This window comes from Syzygium oleosum, unplaced genomic scaffold (genome assembly GCF_021117445.2).
Source record: "Syzygium oleosum isolate NSW1041296 unplaced genomic scaffold, Sole_v2.1 Sole_v2.02, whole genome shotgun sequence".
Taxonomy (NCBI): domain Eukaryota; kingdom Viridiplantae; phylum Streptophyta; class Magnoliopsida; order Myrtales; family Myrtaceae; genus Syzygium; species Syzygium oleosum.
This window is the reverse complement of record NW_026607486.1, coordinates 4661519-4676410: the sequence shown is the minus strand read 5'-3', so window position 1 is coordinate 4676410 and position 14892 is coordinate 4661519. Positions and strand designations below refer to the sequence as shown.

The 14892-nt window shown below is 38.6% G+C and overlaps 1 protein-coding gene across 1 annotated transcript; it reads right to left on the bottom strand.

Annotated features, from left to right (window-relative positions):
• Window positions 1-38: 38 nt before the first annotated feature.
• LOC115663606 (transportin-1) lies at window positions 39-14611 on the bottom strand. The gene is made up of 29 exons (XM_030585597.2): window positions 14218-14611; window positions 12918-13205; window positions 12400-12489; window positions 12199-12276; window positions 12024-12104; window positions 11056-11106; window positions 10686-10771; window positions 9948-10014; window positions 9795-9851; window positions 9650-9679; window positions 9483-9542; window positions 9213-9326; window positions 7521-7634; window positions 7118-7216; window positions 6503-6628; window positions 6348-6422; window positions 6148-6219; window positions 5893-6003; window positions 5400-5483; window positions 4778-4885; window positions 3919-4020; window positions 3755-3817; window positions 3593-3667; window positions 2230-2301; window positions 2002-2126; window positions 1316-1367; window positions 1131-1199; window positions 989-1048; window positions 39-768 (listed from the first exon to the last, which is right to left on the bottom strand). Exons 1-29 carry the CDS (start codon window positions 14392-14394, stop codon window positions 685-687), a joined length of 2670 nt encoding a protein of 889 aa, XP_030441457.1. The 5' UTR covers window positions 14395-14611; the 3' UTR covers window positions 39-684.
• Window positions 14612-14892: the final 281 nt, after the last annotated feature.

Genomic DNA, 14892 nt, shown 5'->3' with positions numbered 1-14892 from the left:
CAAAACCAAACACCAGCTATAATACAATACCAACAAAGTATGGTGCAAACAATGTATTATACAAGTAACTTGTTGGTTGCAGCTTCAATACATGAATCCTTTGGATACCTGAATAATGGGCAACATGCGATAGCCAAGAAACAACCAATCTCCTCCCCAGTCCCAACTCAAACCTCTCCCATCCCAAGAAATAGAAAAAGGAAATCAAAAGAGAAAGAAGAAACACAAGTAAAAGGACGACCTCATCTTTCTTCAAAAATTAATTTCAAGTAATAAGAAGGAAACTGCGACGAAATGACTCGAAAAACTTCAAAACTGAAAGCCCTATGACTCTACCCAAACCCAAGATAACAAAACCATTTGGGATGTAATACAGACGTCCCTACTCTAAACAAATGAACCTGAAGTCCGGGGGAGGACAAACACATCACTTCAATGCAATGACAAAGTGCTACAAAAATTGCACTTTTTAGACTCATCTCCCCCTCAAAACTTCAATCGATCTGCCTTAATCTCAATAAAAAATCTAACGAAAGGCAGCACATTTGACCAACACCCCAATACAATGACATGGATCTGCTCCAACCTCAGAACAATTATCAGCTTCATACTGCAAGAACTGAAAGTGCCAACATGACAAAGCAGACAGCATCACAGATGTGGTAACAGGTAACCCAATAGATGCTATATCTGGTATTTGGCTAATTTTTCCTTCTCAGAGGGCTCCAGTGCGGATAAGAATTGCTCCCACGATCCATCTCTTAGCATCTGTAGGCATATATATGTCATAATATACCTAGTAAATATTATGTTCAGCAATAGTGATCATAGGTGCAAAAAGAAAATGTAGATCCAATTGTAAAAAAAAATTGCAGCTGATCAGGAGGAAGCATAAAAGAATCTTGAACAAGTAGGCAGAAAACTCATATCTCAAACTCTTGCATGAGCTTTGTATGAGACTCGGAGAAAGGGGAAGAGAGAAGAGAACCTGTTTATAACCATGCAACACCTGGCAAACTTCATCATGTAGATCCTGACTCCTTATGACCTAAAATCAGATGAGGACTTAGGGCTAAGAAAATTAGACATCATCTACACTCTTGAATTTGTGTTGGTCTAGAAAATCTTACATTCCAACTTGCAATAGATTTGCACACATAGACAAGTGAACTCAAGGCCCCAGATGGATTGGCCCGAACCTGCGAAAACATCCATTTTGCATGAGAAAAGCTTATGATGGCTATGGAGAAGTAATATAGAGAAATATATGAGATTACAGAAGCATTACAGAGAAATATCGAGGGATTATACTTACAATAGCACAGAGACCACGGAAAGCATCTTCTTTCTCAATGTCATCACGAATCCTGATCAATATTGCCACATAGATTTTGGTTATTGAATGGAGATAGGAGGATCAAACCATATTTCTTAAAATCAACTGGAAATTTGTAAGCTTCTGCAATAACTTAAGAGTGAAGATTCACTAATGCTTTTAATGATATGCAATCACAAGCTGGTAGAATACTGGAAGCTTGTGCTAATTGCCTGAACTTATCGAGATCAAATGAACTATCTCAGGGGCTAAAGAATTTCAAATCACAGGTCGCTCAAAAGCATAACTTCAATATATAATTAGATACCCTCATTTCCCTTTCCTGTTGCATTCATCAAGACTCTCAATTTCCAGACTAGGCATGATGACGACAGCTATAAGGTCAATCAAAATGTATTGACCAACAACTTGAGCACATATTACCTTGTCAAAATTATCTTAATTACATTGCTCCAGAAATGCTGCTTTTCAGGTTAGTATTCACATGACTAAGCTTTGTGACATCCATACACTTCTGATTCAAAGGAGATGACATTCATGAAATACTGTACACTGTATACAGCATATCTACTTTCACTAAAAAAAGGAGGCTTTTGTGCCATAGCTAATTGTTGAGGTCACATGCCTAGCGGGCCACAATTTTTTCGAGCGGAAGATAAACGTACATGGAGAGAGCAATACACCACTGTTGAATGAAATGCTCCATGTGCGGCGATACTATCTCTGGACAGACCCAAGCAAGCCTCCCAAGAGTAATTGCACCATTCTCAATGAGTGACCTATTAAGGCTCTGCCAAACATCAATGCAAGTTAGGATGAAGAGTGCCCAAAAAATAAAGTTAGATGACAAAGAAGTGAATTCCAAATAGACTCCGATAAATATAGAATAATACCTCCGCACGTTGAAGGATTGGCACAATACATGAGATGACAGTCATCACAATTGGAGAAATTTCTTGACGAACCTGACAAGCGGATGCACAAAGCTATTACCAAAAATCAAAATAATTACATACAAAATGTTTTTGTTTACTTCCAATATGCAGAATCAACCAAAACCAAAAGCAAAAAGAATAATCACACTAAGACCACAAGAATAGCTGACATGTGCAACAAATGCTATAGCCAAAAATAAAACAATTCTTACTCAATGCAAGCAATTTTAACACTCAGAGAGACAGTACAATGCATCAAATAATAAAATACTGAAACAATGTGCCTAGTGCCCACTCTAATAAGGTCATAGCCACATTATTTCGTTGAAGCATCTTTAAGAAGAGATTAGCAGCAAGATCAATTCAGGAATCTCAAACAAAGACAGAAAATAACCACCCAAAAGGAAAGCATGAAAAAGGAATCAATTTGAAGTCCAATCCGCCAAACCACTTGATATTTCGACCTTTCCTTCCATTCAACTAGACCAATACTCTACTTACACTTATGAGAGCCACATCTATCAGTAGATGAGTTACTGATGGAAACCTACGTGATCCAGCTAGACTGGAGCAGGGCAGGAAAGCCTAATGGGGGTTTGGGATGTGGATGGGGCCAAGGCAGGCAATGCATGTGCATGCACCAGGACGATGACAGTATACGAACAGCACCCAACTCACATAAATTAGGAAGAACAACATTGTTTTATTAACCATTTTGTTCCATCTTCTTTAAGAAAAAGCATCAATTTCACCTCCCACAAAAACCAGAAATATTATTTTAGTTGTAAAAGAAACTATAAAAAAAATTATATAGGAACGAAAATGACCTTAAATGCCTACATGTAGAGTTTTTAAAGATTCCGGGCATTCAATATTAAGCAAAGTCATATCTAAAATGCTAAAACGAAAAACTTTTAGAGTAAAAATCACTCCAAACAAATGCTAAACGGATATATAACACCAATATAGTTTTTTCTTACTTAGTAGGATGATTTTTTAACCCTATTGCTGTCAATTTTTCATAAATTCTCCAATAAAATCCGAGAAATCAAAATATTGCCTTAAATCTCCATCCATGTCTTTTAGGTATTCCCTTTTCAAATTTCATCGCCACTGTAGAGTCACATCTTCTACACCCTTACGCAGGCCTTCAACTCACATCTCCAAATCAAAACATAAATACAAGCTTCTTTCAACTTATCCTCAATAGTGGTTCCCCACTTTTGTTGAAAACAAGAAAGCGTCTATGCGTCATTGTACATGCTGAGAATGAATGATCTTGAATTGGCAACAGCAGAAAAGTGCGGGAAGAAAAACCCACCTTAACAGCTAATTCGCCAATGGCCCAACATGCATTGTTGGCAACAGATATGGATTCTATCAGCTGGCTAGTCTCCTGCGTAAAAAGTTCCTTTAGCTTGTTACACAACTAAAATATACAAGAATGCATCCATGCGTCACATTACAAAGAAGATCCTCTAACCAATTGTTTGGCAGCTATCGTAACAAGCTCAGACAAGCGTGGATGCAGATATGCTGGACACACCTGGCCACAAACACCAGAATAGGTGATGAAAATGCCTTACAGATGAAGATAGAAATCTCAATACATAACAATGAACTTTTGGATAGTAAATTTAGACTAACTTTTGCAAGGTCCCCAAGGAGAGCAAAAGCACTTTGCCTGATATCAGGAGTATCATCCATGCAACATTGCAGAAGCAGGTCTCTCAAATTGCTTTGTGCAACCTAGAATAGACAAAATTGTTAACACCATATTCATAAAAGGCACAAACTACATAATACCCCAATGGGGAGGTACAGTAATCTGTCATGTAATTAGTTGTCTAACAATTTACAGTAAGAAAGAAAAGATTGATTGCCTACATGGTTTATCCTCAACGTTCCTTCTCTGGCATCAAAATCTTGAAAGAGGACAGTTAAATATCATACTTTACTTGACAAAGTGAAGCGTCCCATAATACCATTGCAAAAGGATGTCAATGCTACCCAGTGGTTTTTCACCTAATATATCCAGAATTCTCAACCAAATGCTAGTTCTTCAAAATGCACATTAATCAGGTACATCTCTTTTCGATTGACTGGCAGTTTCCTATGAGGGCTATTTAGATTACCAACTTAAAAATCATCTGGAAATTTGTTTGATTACTCAATGCTTTGCAACTTTTACCATAGTCAAATATAAAACTCAAGATGAATGTAAAAAAGGTGCTAACCCATTCGAATTCACCAAAATAACACCAATGACTGTCCTCATCAAGACCCATAGGTCTTTTGCTTGAAATTCCTCTCCCCCCCCCCCCATCCTCACTAGTTGACTCTATGCGCGCGCGTGAGAGTCAAGAAAATCAAACTAGAACACAGCCAGATTATCTAAATGATATCAAACAAAGAAATGTGCGGAAGAAAGAAGCTTCTGCAGAGGGAAACAAAATCATCAAATGATAATAATGTATTAAATTACAGATAATAAACAGGTCTATACCATGTTCTCAATCATGCTACCAAGACCCTCTGTGAGCCCTGATAGCAAGTCCAACGAACAGACGATGAACTCTTTATCATATTGAGCTCCTGCTGACACAGGATCAACCTACACATAAATCACAGATCTCTAGATTAAAACAGAGAGGGAAAATGGATAAGATTATGTGAAATGCAATTGCAGATGTAAAAATTAGTCCCCCTTCCCCACCCTAACAACTCTCTCCCCACATCTTTTGGCCTCCATCTTATTTCAATTATTGAGAGACTTAGAAGCTACACAAACTTTTAAGGTAAGGCTAACTAATACCAAAGAAAATTAATGACATAGTTCTGTAACGTCGAAATAGACAAGGCCTTCCTTGAAGCTGCCATCGTAGTCTCCCACCCAATAACATAAAAAAATAGGCATAACACTTCTCAAAGACACACATTGATTCTGACAATGTAAACGCAAACTCAAGCACCTTATGTGAAAACTCGAGTATTTATCTTTGGTAAACCCAAGTGAAAACTCAATCGACAACCCCGATGTTGGCACGTTACACAAATGAACTTCCAAACTACCATAAACCAAAAAATTTTCATACTGAAATGATATGATTACAGAGGTAACTGATAACCTTTGCCAGTTGTTGTGATTGGATTATGATCATGCACCTCTGGAAAACTGGCTCAGCAAATTGTGAAAATCCAGTGCCAAGCGCCTGAAAAAGATTTTAACCATAGAAATTAATATAAGCATCCCTACAAGGTCATTTCATCATAGTCACGTCATATATAAATCCAAACCCAGCAAAGACATTTAAGTGATTGAGAGAGAGCTTAAGTTTCATAGCTAAGAGGCATTGGGATTTTTCTGGGAAACTAGTGCATTCATTCCTACGAAAGGGCAGATTCATGCAAGGTAGCTACTCATCAGACAAGTTAAACAAACTAGAAAAACAAACTTGTGTTTCCAACAACACTGGGTCTCACAAACTTCCAGTTTTCTGGGCCTTAATTACACCAGCCTTTTACCACAACATCCAGACAACAGCGAGATTAGATAGCTCATCAACAATGTATATGCAACCAGTGAAAGATCACGTGCAATACCAAACAAGGCTAACGTACCTGTGCAATAGATGTAAAGCATTCGAGCAATGGAAAAAGATCTCTGTCTGAGTTAGAGAGCTGCTGCCACTTGGATATTAGTGGAGGCATCAAAATATCAAGATACCCAGGCTGTATACAACCAGGAAGAAAGATTATGAATTAACTTTCTGTCGACTATGGCAAATAAGAATGAAAATAGATAGAAACTACCAAGACTTGCAACAGGTATGTGAAAAGAGAAAGAACATGAAACCATGCAAAATGAGCTTATACCCTATTCAGTTCTTCTCCAACTGCATCAGCTAAAGTACCAATTGCATCGTAGACGATTCGCAGATTTCGTCTCTATGATAACAAAAGAAAAAATAGAACGTATGTACGCAGTAAGATGAGACCAAAAGCTTACATGTCTCTTGAAAAAACTGGAACAGAAATCAAGTAGCTTCAATCAAACAGAGACATGTATATTAAACCTGGTATCTTCCGAAAGCACACATGAGGTGCTGGAGGATAGTTTCCAAATGTGGAATTAACACATCTGAAGCTTCCTAATAGCAGATAGCAAATAGTAAGTCGTAAAAGATGTGCACTTATAACCTGAAAGACTAAGCAACATCAGTTCAAGTACCTCCTCAAGTGTGGCAAAAGCTGAACAAGCAGCTTCCTGGACACGCTTGTTAGTATCTAATATCCTTTGCAGAAGGCCCTTAAGTACTTTAGTGAACTGTTCAAGGCCCTTTTGATTCCCGATACCCTGAAAGACACGTATTAAGGGTACAGCAAAACTTATGGTCTCAGCAGATTGTAAAACAATCAATGGGCCATTTATCGTATCAACTTGAAGCAGACCTTATCCCTCCCAATTCTTAGCTAGATACATTGAACAAACGTTTCCAAGAGAAGAGAACACATGTTCCTCATTCCCAAAAAGTTCAATCCTTCAAGTTTACGTGATCCATCTATCTGTTTTTTTCTTTATCACCAATTAACTATTTCTTAAAAAATTTGAAACAATAATATGCTTTCTTTAGAGAGAAAGATATTTCATTTCCAGTACAATCTATTTTTTCTTTTTTCTTTTTTTTGAAAAATAGACATACAATGTTCTTTCCTTTCCAAACTGTTTTTAAGCTTTAAAAAACGAGGGAAAAGCAGACTGATCAAAAAAACAAAAGGGGGGAAAATTGTTTCTTCATACAATATCATAATCACCCAAGCAAATCAAAAGGAACCTATCGAATACCTCAACAATAAATTTGCTGAAACGAGAAAGTGTCCAACAAGTTATACTCCGAATCAGAGGAAACTTATCATCCAACAAAGGAACAAGGAATTCCACAATCTGCAATAATGAAAAAGCAAACCATAATCTCCCTGCTATGGGGGTAAAAAAGAACAACGATTTTAACAGACAAGACAGAACCAGTTTGCTGTCCTAACATATGCTGAATGAATTACATGCATGGGTTTCATAAAAAGTATGAGTAAACATGTTTGACTTAAAATGCAAAAATGTGAAATAAGCACCTGATTGGATCAAACCAGTAAACATGTTTGTGTTCAAATGCAAAGAAACATCACTCTAGTTAATTCCTTCAGTAAGATAAAGAACATTCCAACAATTTGCTGTATAGAAGGAATGGTACCTCAGTCAGATGAGGGTAAAGACCTCTGATGCAACCTTCTGCTATGGCACCAAGAGCCAAAACTGCAGCTTCCCGATCTTTCCAGTTTGCATCACCAGATGAGGACAGCTTAGCCTGGATCAAGAAAGGAATCGTAAAATTAGCAAGTAAAGAATGCACAATCACAAAATAATGTCTACATGAAAAAGTCACCGATAAGTTCTGGGATTAATTTTCGATCAATGAGTGGATTCCCACAGCCTTTTCTTGTCAAAAAGGGTTTAATTGGAATAAGGTAGTACAAAATACACATGGCCTCTGTTAGAGTAATTAAATATTAAACCACGCCTTCATCTGATAGCTTAAGCTTTTAGAATAATTAACAGTGGTTCCACCAAAATCTCACATAGTATCAGAGCAGGAGGTCTTGAATTCAAATCTTCCTGACCCATTTGCCTCCCCAATTAAATATGTTCACGCTTAGTACTAAGTAAAAAGACTAGACTAAGCGTGGGGGGAGTGTAAGGGTAATTAAATATTAAACCACGCCTTCATCTAACAGCTTAAGCTTTTAGAATAGTTGGCAGTGGTCCACCAAAATCTCACAGCCTCTTCTTAAGGAGAAAATATAAGACATGTTTTCCGATTTTACATTGCCATTGGAAAGGCATATAAATAAGCTCAACCTAATATTGATGGCGAACATAAAGGAATTTGATACAAAACACAGACTTCAGACCAGGTCAAAGCACAGTATGATTAGTCTACATTCCTTGAAAAAACTTCAGGATGGTTCTAGGACACACAAAAAGCAAAGTTGAATTGTGAAGTTCATTGAGCCAAATTATCCAGCATCATAACCTTTAAGTTAAACAGATCAGTTGAAGACTAGCAAAAGAGTAGGGCAGCTTGAGAGAGTAGGTAGATAAGTGCTTTTCTATATTTTGGGTTAATACCACAAAAAACCCCAAAGTATGCCCATGTGACACAAATACTCCAAACTTGTTTTTGTGTGACAAAAAACCCTAAACTTGCCCATTGTGACACAAATACCTCAAAACTTTTTGTCATAAAAAACCCCGAACCTATACCAATGTGACAAATACACCCAGATAAAACTGAAATAGAGGGTATGTATGTCACACATGTATAAGTTTGGGTTTTTTCGAGGGTATTTTTGTCATAGTGAGCAAGTTTAGGGTTTTTGGTGACACAAAAAAAATTTTGGGTATTTTTGTCATAGTGGGTGGGTTTTCTGTGGTATTTGCCCTTATATTTAAAATAAAGCTCCACTATGAAGGTACCAAGGAGGGTATAACTCTATGGAGAACAACTTCAAAGAGGAAGCCATCCATGTGCGAGAGATTAAGATAAAAAAATGGTCTCTAGCATCTGTAAGAGATTGTACAAAAAAAACTATACTCTCCCACTATACAGAGTGAAGGGTGAGAGACCAAATATAAAATCCTAGAAAAGCACTTCTCTTCCTTGTCTTGCAAATTAGCCAAAAGAACAAACGAGAAGTGGTATCATCTAAGTGATTTCTTTTACTGTGAAACAATAGCTTCCTTTACAAGCCCAAAGTAATCTAAGAAGAAATAAGTACAACAATGATGCATATGCACCCCACTCAAATCAAAACAATGCTATGTAAAACAGGTAGTTGTATTGGCATATGAACAGCAAATACAAAATCACAATAATTACATTTACCTGAATCAACGGCATCAATGCTGGAAGGATATCATCCCCATAGACATTTGAGATTACATCAAGGCTAGCAGCACTACATTTCCTCAAATTCCAAACATTGAAACTATCATCATCCTACATAGAAATGCCCAAAAAAAAAAATTATCAGCAGCTAATGATGAATATCAACATTTTTTCCCGAGGTCGGCATGCAATTAATCATCAAACAGACAAAAATATCGGCTGCGAATAAAGCAGGAAACGTATGGATTACAAGAATAATGCAATTACATCATCTGTCACTTCATCCGATCCATGAAACCTTGATGTGTGAAAACGGGGTTTCAAATCCTGCATGGAATTGACATAAGAGAGAAGTAGACCTAATAGTTTAATAATTAAGAAGCCTCAAATGACATTTGTCAAATGACACTAAAGCATATGAGACGAAACAAAACCTGTTCCCTATCTGGAAGAGAGTCATCCTCCTGCAAACAGAGAACTTAAAAGTAATGTTATGCAAATTAATGACAAACAAAAATTTAGTCAAAATTGGCAAGCATGAACACACGGAAACAATAGACATGATGAAGATGAATTCACCTCCGCCTCAATAAGTGACTCATCATCATCTGCATAGGCCATATTTGTCAATAAGATCTGAAGAACATCAAAAGAATGGCCATTCACAGTATCAAATATAATACAGTTGCATAAATCACTCAAAGAATGGCAAAACTCAAGGATGAACTATACCGGTAGTAGATGTTCCAAAAACTCCCTTAGTAGTTCAAGGTTCACCTGAGCTTCACAGTATGTGGACCTAACACCAAAAAGAGCTGCCTTAAGCTTGTAACTTCTTTAGCTCTGAAAAAGCTAAATTTCTTTAGTGTAGCAAAAGTACAACAGGAAAGCTTTCCCCCCAAACTAAATGGCATGATGTGAGGAAAAATAGCTGGTTATGGAGATTACAAACACAGAATAGAGAAACCATGCATTATCTTATCGAAAGGATACTTAACAAGATTAAAGTACAATACAAGGTACAGCAGAATGGAGTCACATTATGGTACAATTTGATAGGCCTTAATTCAAATTGTTCCATCTGAATCATTGGGTAAGCTTAGGAGCCACCAGCTGGTTCATTAAAGGGATGAGAAATACGTGGCAATAGAAGATTAACTGCAACATGAAGTTAGTAAAATATTCATATTTCTGATCCTTTTTCTTCACTTTTTAGAGCAAAGCCTCAGAAAATCTTATCAAACCAACTAATTGTCGCCCATAAGATTGATAGGGTAGAACTACATTGAATACTACAAGTTCACCCCGATGCATGGGAAAGCATGTGAACTTATCCTAAACAATGGCTAATAGTGCATTTGTGTTTCCGGAAGAAGACTTCCAGCAAAAGGACACATTCAGCAAGAGGATGGGATATAGAGACTAAAAACTAAAGCCATTAAAAAATTTAAACATAGAGGAAGGCAATACCAAAATTCGCAAGCTTCAAGGGCCACCTCATCATCACGGTCCTTGTTAGCTTGCAACATGAACTCAGTTATGTTCCTTAGATGCGGCTGTCATGTAATGATGGAAATTGCATCAAAAAGGGCCTTAAAGTGATCGAGAATATGAGAAATGAAGATAATGATGGATATTGCAGCAGTTCTATGATTCAATGAACCAAAAAATTGAATAAACAGAAAATTGAGATTTTCCAGTTAAAAATAGTTATTCTGGCTGCTTATCTAAACAGTAGTGTCATCATATAACATTCATGTTCTAAAGACTCTCAGAGAGATCCGAAGATGTACAACAAATAAAATCATAGAGAAGAAGATAAACGAGCATGATTATTTACCTCCAAGACAGATGGTTGAATTTCAGTGAGCTGGACAAAAGCTGCACAAACCTGTTGGCACAACAAACTAAAGTAAATACCAGATGAATAACTTATCTAACTTATGCAGCCCACAAATTTGAACAAGTATATAGCAATCAACGAATTGATGCACAAGTCAAATAAGAGTCCTAATAGGATTATCATTCTTCTCCTTGATATCTCAGGAGTCCAAATTTAGTTAAGGTCCACCAGGAATCTTTCTACATAGGCTTGAAGTTCATTTGGAAATTGTTTCTCCTTTGTCCAGTCAAATTAACGATTTTAATATTTACTACTTCCATGAGACTAGGATATTAGTCTATGAAGATGATGTTTTCGCAATAGATGATTCACTAAAATAATGAAGTGTGGACTCTAGCATTTGCTTGATATTAGATTGTGTGATGCAATTCTTTGCTTAAAAGTAATGCCACAGGACCCAAGGTATAATGATTGATGCTCAGAAAGTTTTGAGTTTAGTGCCTAAGATCTTCGACCCTCCTTTTGGCTATAATTGCCCAAACAGATAATGTTCACAGCCCAGGAAGAGTACCTCCTGCCTTGACTCCTATCCTATCATATTCTGATTCTCCTACATCGCCAACTGATATAGAGAACAAAAGCTCTCAACTGCGTATACTCCAGATTAAGAGCACGTTATAGTAAGGCAGATCCAATAAAGGCATAATTTTTTTTTAACAAAATATGAACAGACTAAAACATCCATATGCATCATTTTCATCCATCAAAATGTGTGAACACCACTTGAAACACTTCCTGATATATCCAAAGACAAAAGCGAAAAAGCAGTAAAGCACAGCCCAATAGCAATTCTTCCAACTGCAAAAATGCATTACAAACCATACTACAACCAGTCATATCCCAGGACAGAGACTACAATTGACTGATATAGGAATACGGGGATCAAGAATGTAGAAACTACTTACCAACTTTCTGACTTCTGCAACAGAATCGTGACTAAGGACAAACAGGCCTTGCAAAAATTTATCCATGGACCTATATAATGCCTGACCACAGGCAAAATGAGTGAGTAAATGCCACGCAAGAGAGAGAGAGAGAGAGAGAGAGAGAGTATATATCGCAAGCACGACCAATACTCACAGCGGGCATCAGCATAATGAACTGATTTATCGATCCTAAAGAAAGCTTCCTCAAGGAGGCATGTGGCGATTGGAAAAACTGGTGAAGGAAAAAAGTAAATGTGGAAAGCATGATAAAACATCAATATAATGACCTCACAGATGATAAAGCAGGAGAAAATATCTCCTGCCAAAACGACAAAAGAGGAGTATGACACGTCACCTGGAAAAATCTTGGTAGAAATATATCAATAGGGCGTTCTCCTAATCCAGGAATGTCCGCATCGAGCTCCTGGGGAATGTCTTCACATATCTAGAAAAGACAAGAATATAGAGATTTCATATTCAGTTGATGCTTATATCAACAATTTTGCTTACTACAAGTAAATATTATCGCCTGACACTCTGAATCTAAGAGGCCTCCGCAGGTAAAAGTCTCCCTAATTGATAAGGTGAATGCGCAAGAGGGGCAATGCATGTGAAAGGCTCAAAATCACCGACTAATATGCGCTCTACGGACTCATGAAAATGGTATTAAAACTCAACCCTTAAATGTACTCGGTTTGTAACATGTGATTTAGATACATAGGTGAGAAAAGTTTCAGGAATCCGGATTAAGAACATAATCCGCTCAAAAAATTAATCACATACTCTTCACAACCCCACTGCTTTATGTATGCTAATCACCCTAAGTGATGTCTGCTTGTGTTAAGAGAAAGCAAGAAGCATCTTCAGAAATACCTTTGACAGAGCATCCATGGCACCTTCCATATGATTCGGATCATTACTGTCCAAGCATTGTACGAGGCCCTGCAATAACTCCGGCCACCCAGAAATCCTCCCTTGCTGAACTACAACACTAATGATTGTTCCAACTGTCGATCTTATGTGTCTATCGGCTGCTCCCAGACAAGGCAGTAGCTCTGTCTTTATATATTGCTGATAGGTAGGATCCAATGATTTGAAAGCAGATCTCAAGTTATTCTTTAGAAGTAGACCAGCTGCTTGCCGAATTTCAACTGATTTACTCTGTTTAGGAGATTGGTGTCAATAAACAAGCTACTGAACCCTCTAATGAAAAAAAGTAAATTCAAGCTTTCAAACTCCTCATGGTGCCAAGAAGATATTTCTCCTTGTTAGACAATAAAAGAGCACCTCGTGTTAAACTAGCCACTAAAATCCTACTTGGCAACTAGCCACCAAGTAAGATTTTGATGGCTAGTTGTACACAAATGCTTTGGAAATACACAGATGAGCAACGTCGAAGGCAGCAGTCAGAACCAAGAAGTTGAATTCAAATTACTATAAACACGATAACCAGAAGGCAACAGCAAATACACACAACTTAATGTATTCATATGAAAACTGTGCTGGAATTTGACACCATGCACCGACACTAACACAAATATTAAACACCCTTAACAATCGACAGCTCCAAATTTCACATAGACATCTTGCCCACCAGCCATTTCAGGCATGATCAGCTTATTGTGGGCAAGACTGTCACAGTGAAGGGAACGAATGAATATTTCCCAATAAGACAGTGGGACCATCAACATCCAGCAAAAGATGAACCGTATTAGGGGAGTTTGTAAAAGGCCCTTATCTACTAGAATCATCCTCCTCCAAAGATGAAGCCAAAAAAACTACATAGCCAACACTTTGCACGTATCAGGTAGGACAAAGAAGAAATCCATAATCGAGGGAAACCTCGACCAAAAAAGCAAGGAAGCGTTACAGAAGCAGAACGAGCCGTGCTACGGGTTCAAGCCCATATTGATTAGCTTGTCTCGTTTCAAAAGACGACGAGATAGATTCCGCAAACCAGCAGCCCCCAACGAAAGAGCTCACTTAGTCGGAAAACAATCAAAAAACCGCATTCAACAATCAAAGCCAAAAACAAAGACTTAAAACCATCTATCGGCCCCACTAAACCCTACCAGAACCCAAACAGCGCAATCGGAAAACTCATCGACTCCCGTCCCCCCGCCCACGCCACTAAAAAGCCGCCGCGGAATTCTCCGGGGACGGAAAAGGCTACCTCGGCGCGAGCGAAGATGAAGGCGAGGTAGTTATTGAAATCGGGGAACTGGCTGTAGTGCTGGAGCTGCTGCCAGATGCGGGACTTGTCGGGTGTCGGGGAGATGTGCTGCTCGAGCAGGGCGCAAATCTCCCGGAGCCCTTCCTCCTGGGGTTGCCACGCGGGTTGCGCCGCCATGTCCAGCCGGTGTCCTCGCCGCCGCCGCCGCCAAGGCCGGAAATGAGGGCGCCCGACTGGTCGCGATCGACGCCGACGGGAGACGCGACGGAGGGAGGGAGGCGGGAATCGACGGTCGAGATGGTGACCGGGAGGCCGTTCGGCGGAGAGGAGGCGAGGAGGGAGGGAGAGAGCGAGAGAGACGGTCGTGGACTCGAAGTCTGAACCAGCAGAGAGAGAGAGAGAGAGAGAGGGGCTGGGTGAGCTGGCTGGTTTTTCGGGAATAATTTGCCCAGATGAGGTCAGAATTTCCTCGTATTTGCGCAACTAGCCCCAGGCTCCGGGTCTTTCTTTATATTTCTTTTGCTGTCAATGACGAAATTTCGTATGGATTAGCACCCTCCTAGCAAAGGCTTTATTCGTTGTACTCGCCATTGGATAATCTTTACAAATACACCTAGAAATGGTATACTTAATCACGTGGGAACGGCTGTTTTTTCGGTTTATGTCGATTGGTCT